At 57.9% G+C, this 14,948-nt stretch overlaps 1 protein-coding gene across 2 annotated transcripts in view; it reads left to right on the top strand.

Annotated features, from left to right (window-relative positions):
* The window catches only part of LOC138448912 (zinc finger protein 282-like), a 464,485-nt gene extending 449,834 nt beyond the window's left edge, over nucleotides 1–14,651 (top strand). For both annotated transcript variants that reach the window (XM_069604729.1, XM_069604728.1), the window contains one exon: nucleotides 10,989–14,651. In XM_069604729.1, the coding sequence (XP_069460830.1) occupies nucleotides 10,989–11,584 (596 nt within the window). In that variant the 3' untranslated portion in view covers nucleotides 11,585–14,651. The remainder of the gene's footprint in view (nucleotides 1–10,988) is intronic.
* Nucleotides 14,652–14,948: the final 297 nt, after the last annotated feature.

Raw genomic sequence — 14,948 nt, 5'->3', positions numbered from 1 at the left:
GTGTCACCCTCCTGTTCCCCCACCCCCTGCTCATGCCCCGTGTCTTCCTCCTGTTCCCCCACCCCTGCTCATGCCCCGTGTCTCCCTCCTGTTCCCCCCACCCCCGCTCATGCCCCGTGTCTCTCTCTGTTGCCCCCGCTCATGCCCCGTGTCTTCCTCCCGTTCCCCCCACCCCCGCGTCTCCCTCCTGTTGCCCCCGCTCATGCCCCGTGCCTCTCTCCTGTTCCCCCACCCCCTGCTCATGCCCCGTGTCTCTCTCCTGTTCCCCCCACCCCCGCTCATGCCCCCTGTCTCTCTCCTGTTCTCCCCCACCCCCCGCTCATGCCCTGTGTCTCTCTCCTGTTCCCCCCCACCCCTGCTCATGCCCCGTGTCTTCCTCCTGTTCCCCCCACCCCCCGCTCATGCCCTGTGTCTTCCTCCTGTTCCCCCCACCCCCCGCTCATGCCCCGTATCTCTCTCCTGTTCCCCCCAGCCCCCGCTCATGCCCGTGTCTCCCTCCTGTTCCCCCACCCCCTGCTCATGCCCCGTGTCTCCCTCCTGTTCCCCCCGCCTCTCTCTGTTCCCCCTGCTCATGCTCCGTGTCTTCCTCCTGTTCCCCCACCCCCCGCTCATGCCCCGTGTCTCCCTCCTGTTGCCCCCCACCCACTGCTCATGCCCCGTCTCTATCTCCTGTTCCCCCACCCCCCGCTCATGCCCTGTGTCTATCTCCTGTTCCCCCCGCCCATGCCCCGTCTCTCTCCTGTTCCCCCCCACCCCTGCTCATGCCCCGTGTCTCTCTCCTGTGCCCCCCACCCCCGCGCATGCTCCGTGTCTCTGTCCTGTTCCCCCCCGCTCATGCCCTGTGTCTTCCTCCTGTTCCCCCCACCCCCCGCTCTTGCCCCGTGTGTCCCTCCTGTTCCCCCCGCTCATGCTCCGTGTCTTCCTCCTGTTCCCCCACCCCCGCTCATGCCCCATGTCTCCCTCCTGTTGCCCCCCACCCCCTGCTCATGCCCCGTGTCTCTCTCTTGTTCCCTCCACCCCCCGCTCATGCCCTGTGTCTCCCTCCTGTACCCCCCACCCCCTGCTCATGCCCCGTGTCTCTCTCCTGTTCCCCCACCCCCCGCTCATGCCCTGTGTCTTTCTCCTGTTCCCCCCAATCCCCACTCATGCCCTGTGTCTCCCTCCTGTTCCCCCCACTCCCCGCTCATGCCCCATGTCTCTCTCCTGTTCCCCCCCACCCCCCGCTCATGCCCCGTGTCTCTCTCCTGTTCCCCCCACCCCTCGCTCATGCCCCGTGTCTCCCTCCTATTCCCCCCACCCCCCGCTCATGCCCCGTGTCTCCCTCCTGTTTCCCCCATGCCCCACTCTTGCCCTGTGACTCTCTCCTGTTCCCCCCACCCCAGCTCATGCCCTGTGTCTCTCTCCTGTTCCCCCCACCCCCCGCTCATGCTCTCCCTGTGTATCTCTCCTGTTCTCCCCACCCCCGCTCATTCCCCGTGTCTCTCTCCTGTTCCCCCCACCCCCCGCTCATGCCCCGTGTCTCTCTCCTGTTCCCCCCACCCCCGCTCATGCCCGTGTCACCCTCCTGTTCCCCCACCCCCTGCTCATGCCCCGTGTCTTCCTCCTGTTCCCCCACCCCTGCTCATGCCCCGTGTCTCCCTCCTGTTCCCCCCACCCCCGCTCATGCCCCGTGTCTCTCTCTGTTGCCCCCGCTCATGCCCCGTGTCTTCCTCCCGTTCCCCCCACCCCCGCGTCTCCCTCCTGTTGCCCCCGCTCATGCCCCGTGCCTCTCTCCTGTTCCCCCACCCCCTGCTCATGCCCCGTGTCTCTCTCCTGTTCCCCCCACCCCCGCTCATGCCCCCTGTCTCTCTCCTGTTCTCCCCCACCCCCCGCTCATGCCCTGTGTCTCTCTCCTGTTCCCCCCCACCCCTGCTCATGCCCCGTGTCTTCCTCCTGTTCCCCCCACCCCCCGCTCATGCCCTGTGTCTTCCTCCTGTTCCCCCCACCCCCGCTCATGCCCCGTATCTCTCTCCTGTTCCCCCCAGCCCCCGCTCATGCCCGTGTCTCCCTCCTGTTCCCCCACCCCCTGCTCATGCCCCGTGTCTCCCTCCTGTTCCCCCCGCCTCTCTCTGTTCCCCCTGCTCATGCTCCGTGTCTTCCTCCTGTTCCCCCACCCCCCGCTCATGCCCCGTGTCTCCCTCCTGTTGCCCCCCACCGCTCATGCCCCGTCTCTATCTCCTGTTCCCCCACCCCCCGCTCATGCCCTGTGTCTATCTCCTGTTCCCCCCGCCCATGCCCCGTCTCTCTCCTGTTCCCACCCACCCCTGCTCATGCCCCGTGTCTCTCTCCTGTGCCCCCCACCCCCGCGCATGCTCCGTGTCTTCCTCCTGTTCCCCCAGCCCCGCTCATGCCCCATGTCTCCCTCCTGTTGCCCCCCACCCCCTGCTCATGCCCCATGTCTCTCTTGTTCCCTCCACCCCCCGCTCATGCCCCGTGTCTCCCTCCTGTACCCCCCAACCCCGCTCATGCCCCGTGTCTCTCTCCTGTTCCCCCCACCCCCCGTTCATGCCCTGTGTCTTTCTCCTGTTCCCCCCAACCCCCACTCATGCCCCGTGTCTCCCTCCTGTTCCCCCCACTCCCCGCTCATGCCCCGTGTCTCTCTCCTGTTCCCCCCACCCCTGCTCATGCCCGTGTCTCTCTCCTGTTCCCCGCCACCCCCCGCTCATGCCGTGTCTCCCTCCTGTTCCCCCCCACCCCCCGCTCATGCCCCGTGTCTCTCTCCTGTTCCCCCCACCCCCCGCTCATGCCCCGTGTCTCCTGTTCCCCCCACCCCCGCTCATGCCCTGTGTAACTCTCCTATTCTCCCCACCCCCGCTCATTCCCCGTGTCTTCCTCCTGTTCCCCCCACCCCGCGCTCATGCCCCGTGTCTCTCTCCTGTTCCCCCCGCCTCTCTCTGTTCCCCCTGCTCATGCTCCGTGTCTTCCTCCTGTTCCCCCACCCCCCGCTCATGCCCCGTGTCTCCCTCCTGTTGCCCCCCACCCACTGCTCATGCCCCGTCTCTATCTCCTGTTCCCCACCCCCCGCTCATGCCCTGTGTCTATCTCCTGTTCCCCCCACCCCCCGCTCATGCCCCGTCTCTCTCCTGTTCCCCCCCACCCCTGCTCATGCCCCGTGTCTCTCTCCTGTGCCCCCACCCCCGCGCATGCTCCGTGTCTCTGTCCTGTTCCCCCCCGCCCCCCGCTCATGCCCTGTGTCTTCCTCCTGTTCCCCCCACCCCCTGCTCATGCCCCGTGTCTCTCTCCTGTTCCCCCCACCCCCCGCTCATGCCCGTGTCTCCCTCCTGTTCCGCCCACCCTCTGCTCATGCCCCGTGTCTTCCTCCTGTTCCCCCCACCCCCGCTCATGCCCCGTGTGTCCCTCCTGTTCCCCCGCCTCTCTCTGTTCCCCCGCTCATGCTCCGTGTCTTCCTCCTGTTCCCCCAGCCCCGCTCATGCCCCATGTCTCCCTCCTGTTGCCCCCCACCCCCTGCTCATGCCCCGTGTCTCTCTCTTGTTCCCTCCACCCCCCGCTCATGCCCCGTGTCTCCCTCCTGTACCCCCCCACCCCCGCTCATGCCCCGTGTCTCTCTCCTGTTCCCCCCACCCCCCGCTCATGCCCTGTGTCTTTCTCCTGTTCCCCCAACCCCCACTCATGCCCCGTGTCTCCCTCCTGTTCCCCCCACTCCCCGCTCATGCCCCGTGTCTCTCTCCTGTTCCCCCCACCCCTGCTCATGCCCCGTGTCTCTCTCCTGTTCCCCGCCACCCCCCGCTCATGCCGTGTCTCCCTCCTGTTCCCCCCACCCCCCGCTCATGCCCCGTGTCTCTCTCCTGTTCCCCCCACCCCTCGCTCATGCCCCGTGTCTCCCTCCTATTCCCCCCACCCCCCGCTCATGCCCCGTGTCTCCCTCCTGTTTCCCCCATGCCCCAACCATGCCCCGTGACTCTCTCCTGTTCCCCCCACCCCCGCTCATGCCCCGTGTCTCTCTCCTGTTCCCCCCACCCCCGCTCATGCCCTGTGTATCTCCTATTCTCCCCACCCCCGCTCATTCCCCGTGTCTCTCTCCTGTTCCCCCCCACCCCGCGCTCATGCCCCGTGTCTCTCTCCTGTTCCCCCCACCCCCGCTCATGCCCGTGTCACCCTCCTATTCCCCCACCCCCTGCTCATGCCCCGTGTCTTCCTCCTGTTCCCCCACCCCTGCTCATGCCCCGTGTCTCCCTCCTGTTCCCCCCGCTCATGCCCCGTGTCTCTCTATGTTCCCCCGCTCATGCCCTGTGTCTTCCTCCCGTTCCCCCCACCCCCGCTCATGCCCCGTGTCTCCCTCCTGTTGCCCCCGCTCATGCCCCGTGTCTCTCTCCTGTTCCCCCACCCCCTGCTCATGCCCTGTGTCTCTCTCCTGTTCCCCCCACCCCCGCTCATGCCCCGTGTCTCTCTCCTGTTCCCCCCCACCCCCTGCTCATGCCCTGTGTCTCTCTCCTGTTCCCCCCCACCCCTGCTCATGCCCCGTGTCTCTCTCCTGTTCCCCCCACCCCCTGCTCATGCCCTGTGTCTTCCTCCTGTTCCCCCCACTCCCGCTCATGCCCCGTGTCTCCCTCCTGTTCCCCCTACCCCCTGCTCATGCCCCGTGTCTTCCTCCTGTTCCCCCCACCCCCTGCTCATGCCCCGTGTCTCCCTCCTGTTCCCCCGCCTCTCTTTGTTCCCCCCGCTCATGCTCCGTGTCTTCCTCCTGTTCCCCCACCCCCCGCTCATGCCCCGTGTCTCCCTCCTGTTGCCCCCCACCCACTGCTCATGCCCCGTGTCTCTCTCCTGTTCCCCCCACCCCCCGCTCATGCCGTGTCTTTCTCCTGTTCCCCCCACCCCCCGCTCATGCCCCTTGTCTCCCTCCTGTTCCCCCACCCCCCGCTCATGCCCCGTGTCTCTCTCCTGTTCCCCCCCACCCCCGCTCATGCCCCGTGTCTCCCTCCTGTTTCCCCCACGCCCCGCTCATGCCCTGTGTCTCTCTCCTGTTCCCTCATCCCCCGCTCATGCCCCGTGTCTCTCTACTGTTCCCCCCACCCCCCGCTCATGACCGTGTATCTCCTTTTCCCCCCACCCCCCGCTCATGCCCCGTGTCTCTCTCCTGTTCCCCCCACCCCCCGCTCATGCCCGTGTCTCCCTCTTGTTCCCCCAACCCCTGCTCATGCCCGTGTCTTCCTCCTGTTCTCCCCCACCCCCTGCTCATGCCCCGTGTCTCCCTCCTGTTCCCCCCACCCCTGCTCATGCCCCGTGTCTCTCTCTGTTCCCCCCGCTCATGCCCCGTGTCTTCCTCCTGTTCCCCCCACCCCCCACTTGTGCCCCGTGTCTCTCTCCTGGTCCCCCCACTCTCCGCTCATGCCCCGTGTCTTCCTCCTGTTCCCCCCACTCCCCGCTCATGCCCCGTGTCTTCCTCCTGTTCCCCCAACCCCCCGCTCATGCCCCGTGTCTTCCTCCAGTTCCCCCCCACCCCGCTCATGCCGTGTCTTCCTCCTGTTCCACCCGCTCATGCCCCCTCTCTTCCTCCTGTTCCCCCCACCCCCCTGCTCATGCCCCCTGTCGTCGTCCTGTTCCCCCCACCCCCCGCTCATGCCCCGTGTCTTCCTCTTGTCCCCCCTCCTATGATGCCCATTGTTGACCTCTTGTTCCCCACCCCCGCTGATGCCCCGTGTCTTCCTTCTGTTCCCCCCACCCCCCGCTGATGCCCCGTGTCTTCCTTCTGTTCCCCCTGCTCATGCCCTGTGTCTCTCTCCTGTTCCCCCCCACTCCCTGCTCATGCCCCGTGTCTCTCTCCTGTTCCCCCCACCCCCCGCTCATGCCCCATGTCTCCCTACTGTATTCCCCACCTCCCACTCATGCCCCATGTCTCTCTCTCTCCTGTTGCCCCCTACCCCCGCTCATGCCCCGTGTCTCTCTCCTGTTCCCCCCACCCCCGCTTATGCCCTGTGTCTTTCTCCTGTTCCCCCATCCCCCGCTCATGCCCTGTGTCTCCCTCCGGTTCCCCCCACCCCCGGTCATGCCCCGTGTCTTCCTCCTGTTCCCCCCACCCCCGCTCATGCCCTGTGTCTCTCTCCTGTTCCCCCCCACTCATGCCCTGTGTTTTCCTCCTGTTCCCCCAACCCCCGCTCATGCCCCGTATCTCCCACCTGTTCCCCCCACCCCCCGCTCATGCCCCATGTCTCTCTTCTGTTCCCCCCACCCCTGCTCATGCCCCGTGTCTCTCTCCTGTTCCCCCCACCCCCCGCTCATGCCCTGTGTCTCCCTCCTGTCCCCCCCACGCCCGCTCATGCCCCGTTTCTCTCCTGTTCCCCCCCAGCCCCCGCTCATGCCCCGTGTTTTCCTCCTGTTCCCCCGACCCCCTGCTCATGCCCCGTGTCTCCCTCCTGGCCCACCCTACACCCCGCTCATGCCCTGTGTCTCTCTCCTGTTCCTCCCACCGTCTGCTCATGTCCTGTGTCTCTCTCCTGTTCCCCCCACCCCCCGCTCATGCCCCGTGTCTCCCTCCTGTTTCCCCCACCCCCGCTCATGCCCCGTGTCTCTCTCCTGTTCCCCCCACCCCCGCTCATTCCCCGTGTATCTCTCCTGTTCCCCCCCACCCCCGCGTCTCTCTCCTGTTCCCCCCCACCCCCTGCTCATGCCCCGTGTCTCTCTCCTGTTCCCTCCACCCCCACTCATGCCCCGTGTCTCCCTCCTGTTCCCCCTACCCCCCGCTCATGCCCAGTGTATCTCTCCTGTTCCCCCCACCCCCGCTCATGCCCCGTGCCTCTCTCCTGTTCCCCCACCCCCTGCTCATGCCCCGTGTCTCTCTCCTGTTCCCCCCACCCCCGCTCATGCCCCGTGTCTCTCTCCTGTTCCCCCCCACCCCCCGCTCATTCCGTGTCTCTCACCTGTTCCCCCCAACCCCTGCTCATGCCCCGTGTCTTCCTCCTGTTCCCCCCACCCCCCGCTCATGCCCTGTGTCTTCCTCCTGTTCCCCTCACTCCCCGCTCATGCCCCGTGTCTCTCTCCTGTTCCCCCACCCCCCGCTCATGCCTGTGTCTCCCTCCTGTTCCCCCCACCCCCTGCTCATGCCCCGTGTCTTCCTCCTGTTCCCCCCACCCCCTGCTCATGCCCCGTGTCTCCCTCCTGTTCCCCCCGCCTCTCTCTGTTCCCCCCGCTCATGCTCCGTGTCTTCCTCCTGTTCCCCCACCCCCCGCTCATGCCCCGTGTCTCCCTCCTGTTGCCCCCCACCCACTGCTCATGCCCCGTCTCTCTCCTGTTCCCCCCACCCCCCGCTCATGCCCTGTGTCTTTCTCCTGTTCCCCCCACCCCCGCTCATGCCCCGTGTCTCCCTCCTGTTCCCCCCACCCCCTGCTCATGCCCCGTGTCTCTCTCCTGTTCGCCCCCACCCCCACTCATGCCCTGTGTCTCCCTCCTGTTTCCCCCACGCCCCACTCATGCCCTGTGTCTCTCTCCTGTTCCCCCATCCCCCGCTCATGCCCCGTGTCTCTCTCCTGTTCCCCCCACCCCCCGCTCATGCCCCGTGTATCTCTCCTTTTCCCCCCACCCCCTGCTCATGCCCCGTGTCTCTCTCCTGTTCCCCCCACCCCCCGCTCATGCCCGTGTCTCCCTCTTGTTCCCCTAACCCCTGCTCATGCCCCGTGTCTTCCACCTGTTCCCCCCACCCCCTGCTCATGCCCCGTGTCTCCCTCCTGTTCCCCCCACCCCTGCTCATGCCCCGTGTCTCCCTCTGTTCCCCCCGCTCATGCCCCGTGTCTTCCTCCTGTTCCCCCCACCCCCCACTCGTGCCCCGTGTCTCTCTCCTGGTCCCCCCACTCCCCGCTCATGCCCCGTGTCTTCCTCCTGTTCCCCCCACTCCCCGCTCATGCCCCGTGTCTTCCTCCTGTTCCCGCCACCCCCCGCTCATGCCCCGTGTCTTCCTCCTGTTCCCCCATCCCCGCTCATGCCCCGTGTCTTCCTCCTGTTCCCCCCCACCCCGCTCATGCCCTGTGTCTTCCTCCTGTTCCCCCCCGCTCATGCCCCCTCTCTTCCTCCTGTTCCCCCCACCCCCCTGCTCATGCCCCCTGTCGTCGTCGTCCTGTTCCCCCCACCCCCGCTCATGCCCCGTGTCTTCCTTCTGTTCTCCCTGCTCATGCCCTGTGTCTCTCTCCTGTTCCCCCCACCCCCTGCTCATGCCCCGTGTCTCTCTCCTGTTCCCCCCCACCCCCCGCTCATGCCCCATGTCTCCCTACTGTATTCCCCACCTCCCGCTCATGCCCCATGTCTCTCTCCTGTTACCCCCTACCCCCTCTCATGCCCCGTGTCTCTCTCCTGTTCCCCCCACCCCCGCTTATGCCCTGTGTCTTTCTCCTGTTCCCCCATCCCCCACTCATGCCCTGTGTCTCCCTCCTGTTCCCCCCACCCCCCGGTCATGCCCCGTATCTTCCTCCTGTTCCCCCCACCCCCCGCTCATGCCCTGTGTCTCTCTCCTGTTCCCCCCCGCTCATGCCCTGTGTTTTCCTTCTGTTCCCCCCAACCCCCGCTCATGCCCCGTGTCTCCCTCCTGTTCCCCCCACCCCCGCTCATGCCCCGTGTCTCTCTTCTGTTCCCCCCACCCCTGTTCATGCCCCGTGTCTCTCTCCTGTTCCCCCCACCCACGCTCATGCCCCGTGTCTCCCTCCTGTTCCCCCACGCCCGCTCATGCCCCGTGTCTCTCTCCTGTTCCTCCCCACCCCCCGCTCATGCCCCGTGTTTTCCTCCTGTTCCCCCGACCCCCTGCTCATGCCCCGTGTCTCCCTCCTGGCCCACCCTACCCCCTGCTCATGCCCTGTGTGTCTCTCCTGTTCCTCCCACCGTCTGCTCATGTCCTGTGTCTCTCTCCTGTTCCCCCCACCCCCTGCTCATGCCCCGTGTCTCCCTCCTGTTTCCTCCACCCCCGCTCATGCCCCGTGTCTCTCTCCTGTTCCCCCCACCCCTGCTCATTCCCCGTGTATCTCTCCTGTTCCCCCCCACCCCCGCGTCTCTCTCCTGTTCCCCACCACCCCCGCTCATGCCCCGTGTCTCCCTCCTGTTCCCCCTACCCCCCGCTCATGCCCAGTGTATCTCTCCTGTTCCCCCCACCCCCTGCTCATGCCCCGTGTCTCTCTTCTGTTCCCCCACCCCCCACTCATGCCCCGTGTATCTCTTCTGTTCCCCCACCCCCCGCTCATGCCACGTGTCTCTCTCCTGTTCCCCCATCCCCTGCTCATGCCCCGTGTCTTTCTCCTGTTCCCCCCACCCCCGCTCATGCCCCGTGTCTCCCTCCTGTTCCCCCTACCCCCGCTCATGCCCAGTGTATCTCTCCTGTCCCCCCCCACCCCCGCTCAAGCCCTGTGTCTCTCTCCTGTTCCCCCCACCCTCCGCTCATGCCCCGTGTCTCCCTCCTGTTCCCCCCACCCCATGCTCATGGCCTGTGTCTCTCTCCTGTTCCCCCCACCCCCGCTCATGCCCCGTGTCTTCCTCCTGTTCCCCTCACCCCCCGCTCATGCCCCATGTCTCTCTCCTGTTCCCCCCACCCCCGCTCATGCCCCGTGTCTCTCTCCTGTCCCCCCACCCTCTGCTCATGCCCCGTGTCCCTCTCCTGTTCCCCCCACTCCCTGTTCATGTCCCGTGTCTCCCTCCTGTTCCCCCCACCCCCCACTCATGCCCTGTGTCTTCCTCCTGTTCCCCCCACCCCCTGCTCATGCCCAGTGTCTCCCTCCTGTTCCCCCCACCCCCGCGTCTCTCTCCTGTTCCCCCCACCTCCCGCTCATGTCCTGTGTCTTCCACCTGTTCCCCCCCACCCCCTGCTCATGCCCGGTGTGTCTCCCCTGTTCCCCCCCGGCCCCCGCTCATGCCACGTGTCTTCCTCCTGTCCCCCCCCCAAGCCTTTCTCTCTCCTCCATCACAAAGCCGATATGGGGCAGCCATCTTCAACTGGAGAGTAAAAGCACAGTAGCAATCAAGTACACTTCAAGACAGGCCCTGATTCAACATCCCCTATTTACTCCTTGCCTTAGAGGAAGGCCCTCGGTCATCCGCGGCACAAGGTTGCTATGGCAACCAGTCATGCACATCTGGAGCCTCTTGTAGAGATTGCATGGCGGTGGGAAAGAGCACACATGGGTGGCCCTTAAGAGGAGGGGCAGCAATGCTGCTGTGACAGGCTGCCGGTGTAGGGTTTTTCACACCCCACAGGGATGACAAAGGAAGAGACAGAGGTAAGGGCAGGCTGGCGAGAAGATGGTGATCAGGAACGGGACTCCTCCACTTTCCATAGGTGAGCACAAATGAAACATTCTGAGTGGTTATCAGGAGCTAGCGCCTGGGATTAGCAGGAATACCTTGTTCCTAATTGGCTGAGCCATGTGGAACATTTTATAAAGGGTCTTAAATTAAGCTTAATACTGTTTAGAAAAGATGTTTCTGGGTATGGACACCCAAGATTGGGGACCAGCACCTGGTCTCTATAACAAAGAAGGAACACAATGTAATCTTCAACCAAGTGTTACAAATTACCTTTTTGTTTAGGGTGTCTCTTCCATGAATTTGGGTTTGTGGGCATGTCCTGTGCCCAGATACTGGCCAATATGAAAATGAGAACTATTACTTACTCATTCACTATTGTGTGGTAGTAGGAAATATTACTGGTTTAACTCACTTATGTTAGCTGGAATCATAGATAATTACCATTACTACACAACCTAGAAGTTATGTTTTTGGTTCTCAGACAAAATGTTTGCATTTGAAAAGAACAGGCCCACTACCTGCTCAAGAGATCTCTGTTTTGTGCTCAAAGATGTACTGTATCCCCGCTATTGTTTACACATAAGAAGAGCGCAAAACTATTTGAAGAATGCACAGCAGCCAATTTGCTTCTGCATAGTTGAGAATGATATGCTTTATTTAATCTATGTTTTTAAACAGAGACTGCTAACTCGGTGTTTTTTCTGTTTAATCTGCAGGTTTTGAGATTATAAATAAAAAAAGCATCGGAAGATTTCCATTTCACTCGACAGCAGCAGAAATGACACCAATGACACCATGGAAAGCTTCATTGGGAAGAGCCAAATTGAGGGTGTTCCAGAGATATCAAAGAGGAGCGAAATCCAGAAGCCACTCGTATTCAGAAAATAATAGAAGACTGGGAATTAATTTTGCTCAATGTGTAGGCGGGCTCAGGAATGTTACGCATTCTGAATTACAACAGGAGCCTCATGGTGCAGAGACTTCATTTACAGATAGTGGATTTAGTAGTATGAGAAAAGAAAATCTGTGTGTATACCCACAAAGCACACAACAAAACTATGGACAGTGTAAAGGTTCTGAATCTGAGCAGCACTTCCGACACAAACAGGGGATTTGTAAATATCAGAGATCAAGGACTGTAACAAGACTATATACATGTATGCAATGTGAAAAAAGTTTTACTCAGATGAGAAATCTTGTTAGGCACCAGAAACTACATATCGGAGATAGGCCTTATAAGTGCTCTGAATGTGAGAAAAGCTTTAATCGTAGGGAACATCTTACTAATCATGAGAGAACCCACATTGGATAGTAGTCTGAATGATAAGGGATTACATTTTTACTGTTAAGTACTCAGACTAAGAAATGGCAATACTATTAATATTGACCATTTATAGAGTTCAAGCCACGAACTGAATTGTATCTTGCCAAAATATCCCAAATATTGTACTTATTTTGTGAACCTCTGATGAAAGATTCACTTGAGTCCACCCATGAGGACTCAACTATGTCACTGCCAGTATGAGGAGGTGAGGGGAGGGGATATTGTAACTTGCTGAGCTTTCACGCTGTCTCATACACTTACTAAACCTATAGTCATAAATGTTTGGATTCTCAGTGATTTGTTTTAATCTTCTGCATCGAAGATTATTGAAAGTGTAATTCAGTAGTGTACACAAAGCATTACTCACAGATGCCCTTATTTTACAACACGCGCAGACATTCCTATTTCACAACATGCTCAGACTCTCGTATTTCCCAACAACAAGCCTCATAAAAAACTATTATTATCAAAGCTACAGACTATTCACGTATGATCTCCTACACGCCCTATGAACTGGCTGCTCTCCCAATCGAGCTGCTATGTGTCGTAATTGACAAATTCTTGTTAAATGCACCATTGCTTAGAATACAATGAGTAACATCTAATCACACCTAGCCATGCTGCCCATAACGCCTACATGTGAACTTCAGGAAATTGCTAATTTTGTCAAAATACAGATACTAACAACTTTTTTGGCATGGGCCAATGAGATCACTTTAACCAGCTTCATGATCCCTCCAGTGGCTACCAGTTGTCCGTAGAATTTGTTTTTACTGTGTAGCAGTGTGTAACACAGTCTATTATCCCCCAGATCCCGAAATCCTGGCCAACAAATTAATATCTTGTCTTCCATTTTGCAATCTGCTTTTTAGTGGGACTGCGTGTTAATGGTCCACATATTTAGAATGAACCATTGGGTGTGTGCAGGCTTTCCAAGTTCAGCCTACAGGACATGTTTTTCATGAGAGGTTTGAGTCCTTGACAATCATATGGATTTTTGTAAAACAGAAATAAATTGTTTGAGAAAGCATAGTCCCTAAAAGTAAGGCATCATTAAATCTAATGTAACCTTTTGCATAACAAAATGCTTAATGGGTGGGTCTCCAAAACAAGAGGAATAAGAAACAAAATCTCAAAAACAGAACAACTATACTTTAGAAACCTCTTTTTCAGTTAAGATGACTTAAACAAGATGAAAATCAAAATGTAAGGCATTTAAAAGACAGAATGACAGGGTGAGTTTGCTTTCAGATTTAAGGGCTTGGGAAAAAGAGAAAGGCAAAAAAGGGATAATGAAGGAAGGGGGCCAGATTTAGGATTAAGTTTAGCAGTCAAATGGAAAGGAAGAGGGGTGTAAATTGGGAAATTATAACGGGTTAAACAATATAACAGAAGCATGGTGGAATGAGTAAAGAGGTGCTGCAATTAAAAAAAATAACTTAAATGGGAAATTAGTTCTAACATGCAAGCCATTATGCTAATACATATAAATGAAAAATAAAATGTAATTTCAAGTATTCCGGCAGAATGAAATTTGCATATTGTCAATCATTTTGGTATTTTCTTAGCCAAAAGGATGACCTGTATATATATATATATATATATATATATATATATATATATATATATATATATATATATATATATAGATTATGACGAATTGGGACAAAGTTGTGTTTCTGTTGTTCTTAGCAGAGCTCAGGTTTTCATGTGTAATATATGTAATGTACATATGCACAGTTTGTAGGTTATCTGATGCTGTATTTATAAACATACATTCTCATATCTTGTTCTTTTGGGTTGCCCTTTGTGTATTTTAGGTTAGGTTAATCAGTATGTATACTGTGCCCATAACCACAGTAGTGATCTTACCTCTTCCGAGACGTAACCTATTGATGCTGCCATGGTGTCGTCAGACCTTAGCCTGTGGATAGGAAAGAAGAGGGTTGGGGTGTGAGCTGATAGGAAAGGGGTATTAGATCATAGCTGTGACATTGACTTCAGGGGAAAAGCACTTGAGATGAGGTTTGGGAAAGTGGTTGTGGTAGTATGGATGTGTGTTTGTTAACTGTGACTAGTTATCAGAGTGAGAGAACATTTCTGTAATATACTGCAAGGTTTAAAGCCAAGCTTTACTGTGAAGGTAGTATCTATACCAAGCAGTGCTAGGTACTAGATGTAGTTGCTTTGGGATTGTGTGCAGGCCTTGAGAGGTGCTCACGCGGTATGTATGCACAGGATTTATAGCTGGGCGAACGTTATACAGGGGATGCACCATGGGGGTTATAGGTAGGGTTAGGAGAAGGAGAGGTAGCGGGAATAGGTAATGGAAGGGGGCGTTCCCGAGAGGGAAAAATAGTATTGATTGGAACAATTGGTGAGACATTTATTTCAAGTAGGGTCCTCAAGTCCTTTCTGAAGTGTAAGATGGAGAGGGCCAGTCTTACCTTTGTTGGAACCTTGTTCCAGTCATAGGTCATCTAACCATGTACACTTTCTTCCCTCCCTCGGTTCTTTGTTTCCCATCTGGTGATGTCATGACTTGGGATGGCGCTCTGGCCCCAGGGATGGTGAGCTTCTCAGCCAGGTAGAGTTGTGTTTTGTCTGTGATTGTTGTGTAGCTGTATGTTGGTTTATGAGAACATATTCCTTATTTTCCATAGGTTTATTTCTGAATAAGAATATTGCCAACAAAGACCAAGCATCTAATAGGCTCGAACATAATTTGGCAGAGTGAGACAGACAATTGAAAAATACATCTGGCCCTAGAAGGCCAGTAAACTTTTGTTGAACTTTCATGTGTGAACTGATAATTGTGGAAAGTAGCCAAAGAAGATGTGAGTATAATAATCGTATTGTACAAAGCAGAATCTGAAATGCAAGCTGTTTAGAAAGCGTCCGAGAACACTGACAGGCAGACGCACTTCCACAAGCAGAATAAGGATGGAAGATAGATGAGGACAGGAGAATGGAAGCAAATCGTTGACGACGACGTAATACAATGTACAATAACATGTGGGTATGTCATGCTAAATAAAATAAACAGTGAATACAACATCTGTAAAGGAAATGGTGGGTGTCAGGAAGCAGTGCAGGTCTACTTTCAGATCACCGGCTCCAAGTGTCATGATACTCTCTGAAAATACTTCAGTAGTTAACTCTGTCAACGTTTCTCAGCATCAGCCCAGCTATCATCAAGAAGACAGAGCACACCTGTGTATCCAGCAGCCTACAGAAATTAAATTTCTGCGCACACCCTTCTCCACAAAACATTATTCGCCATCGGTATGTCATCTGCCTGCTGTAATTCCAGTATAGATGTGGTCCACCCATGCTTAGCCTCTGTGTCACA

Source organism: Ambystoma mexicanum, chromosome 1p, assembly GCF_040938575.1.
Source record: "Ambystoma mexicanum isolate Mex_15411 chromosome 1p, UKY_AmexF1_1, whole genome shotgun sequence".
Taxonomy (NCBI): domain Eukaryota; kingdom Metazoa; phylum Chordata; class Amphibia; order Caudata; family Ambystomatidae; genus Ambystoma; species Ambystoma mexicanum.
Note: the sequence above shows the minus strand (reverse complement) of the source record. Positions and strands in the feature narration are given on the sequence as shown.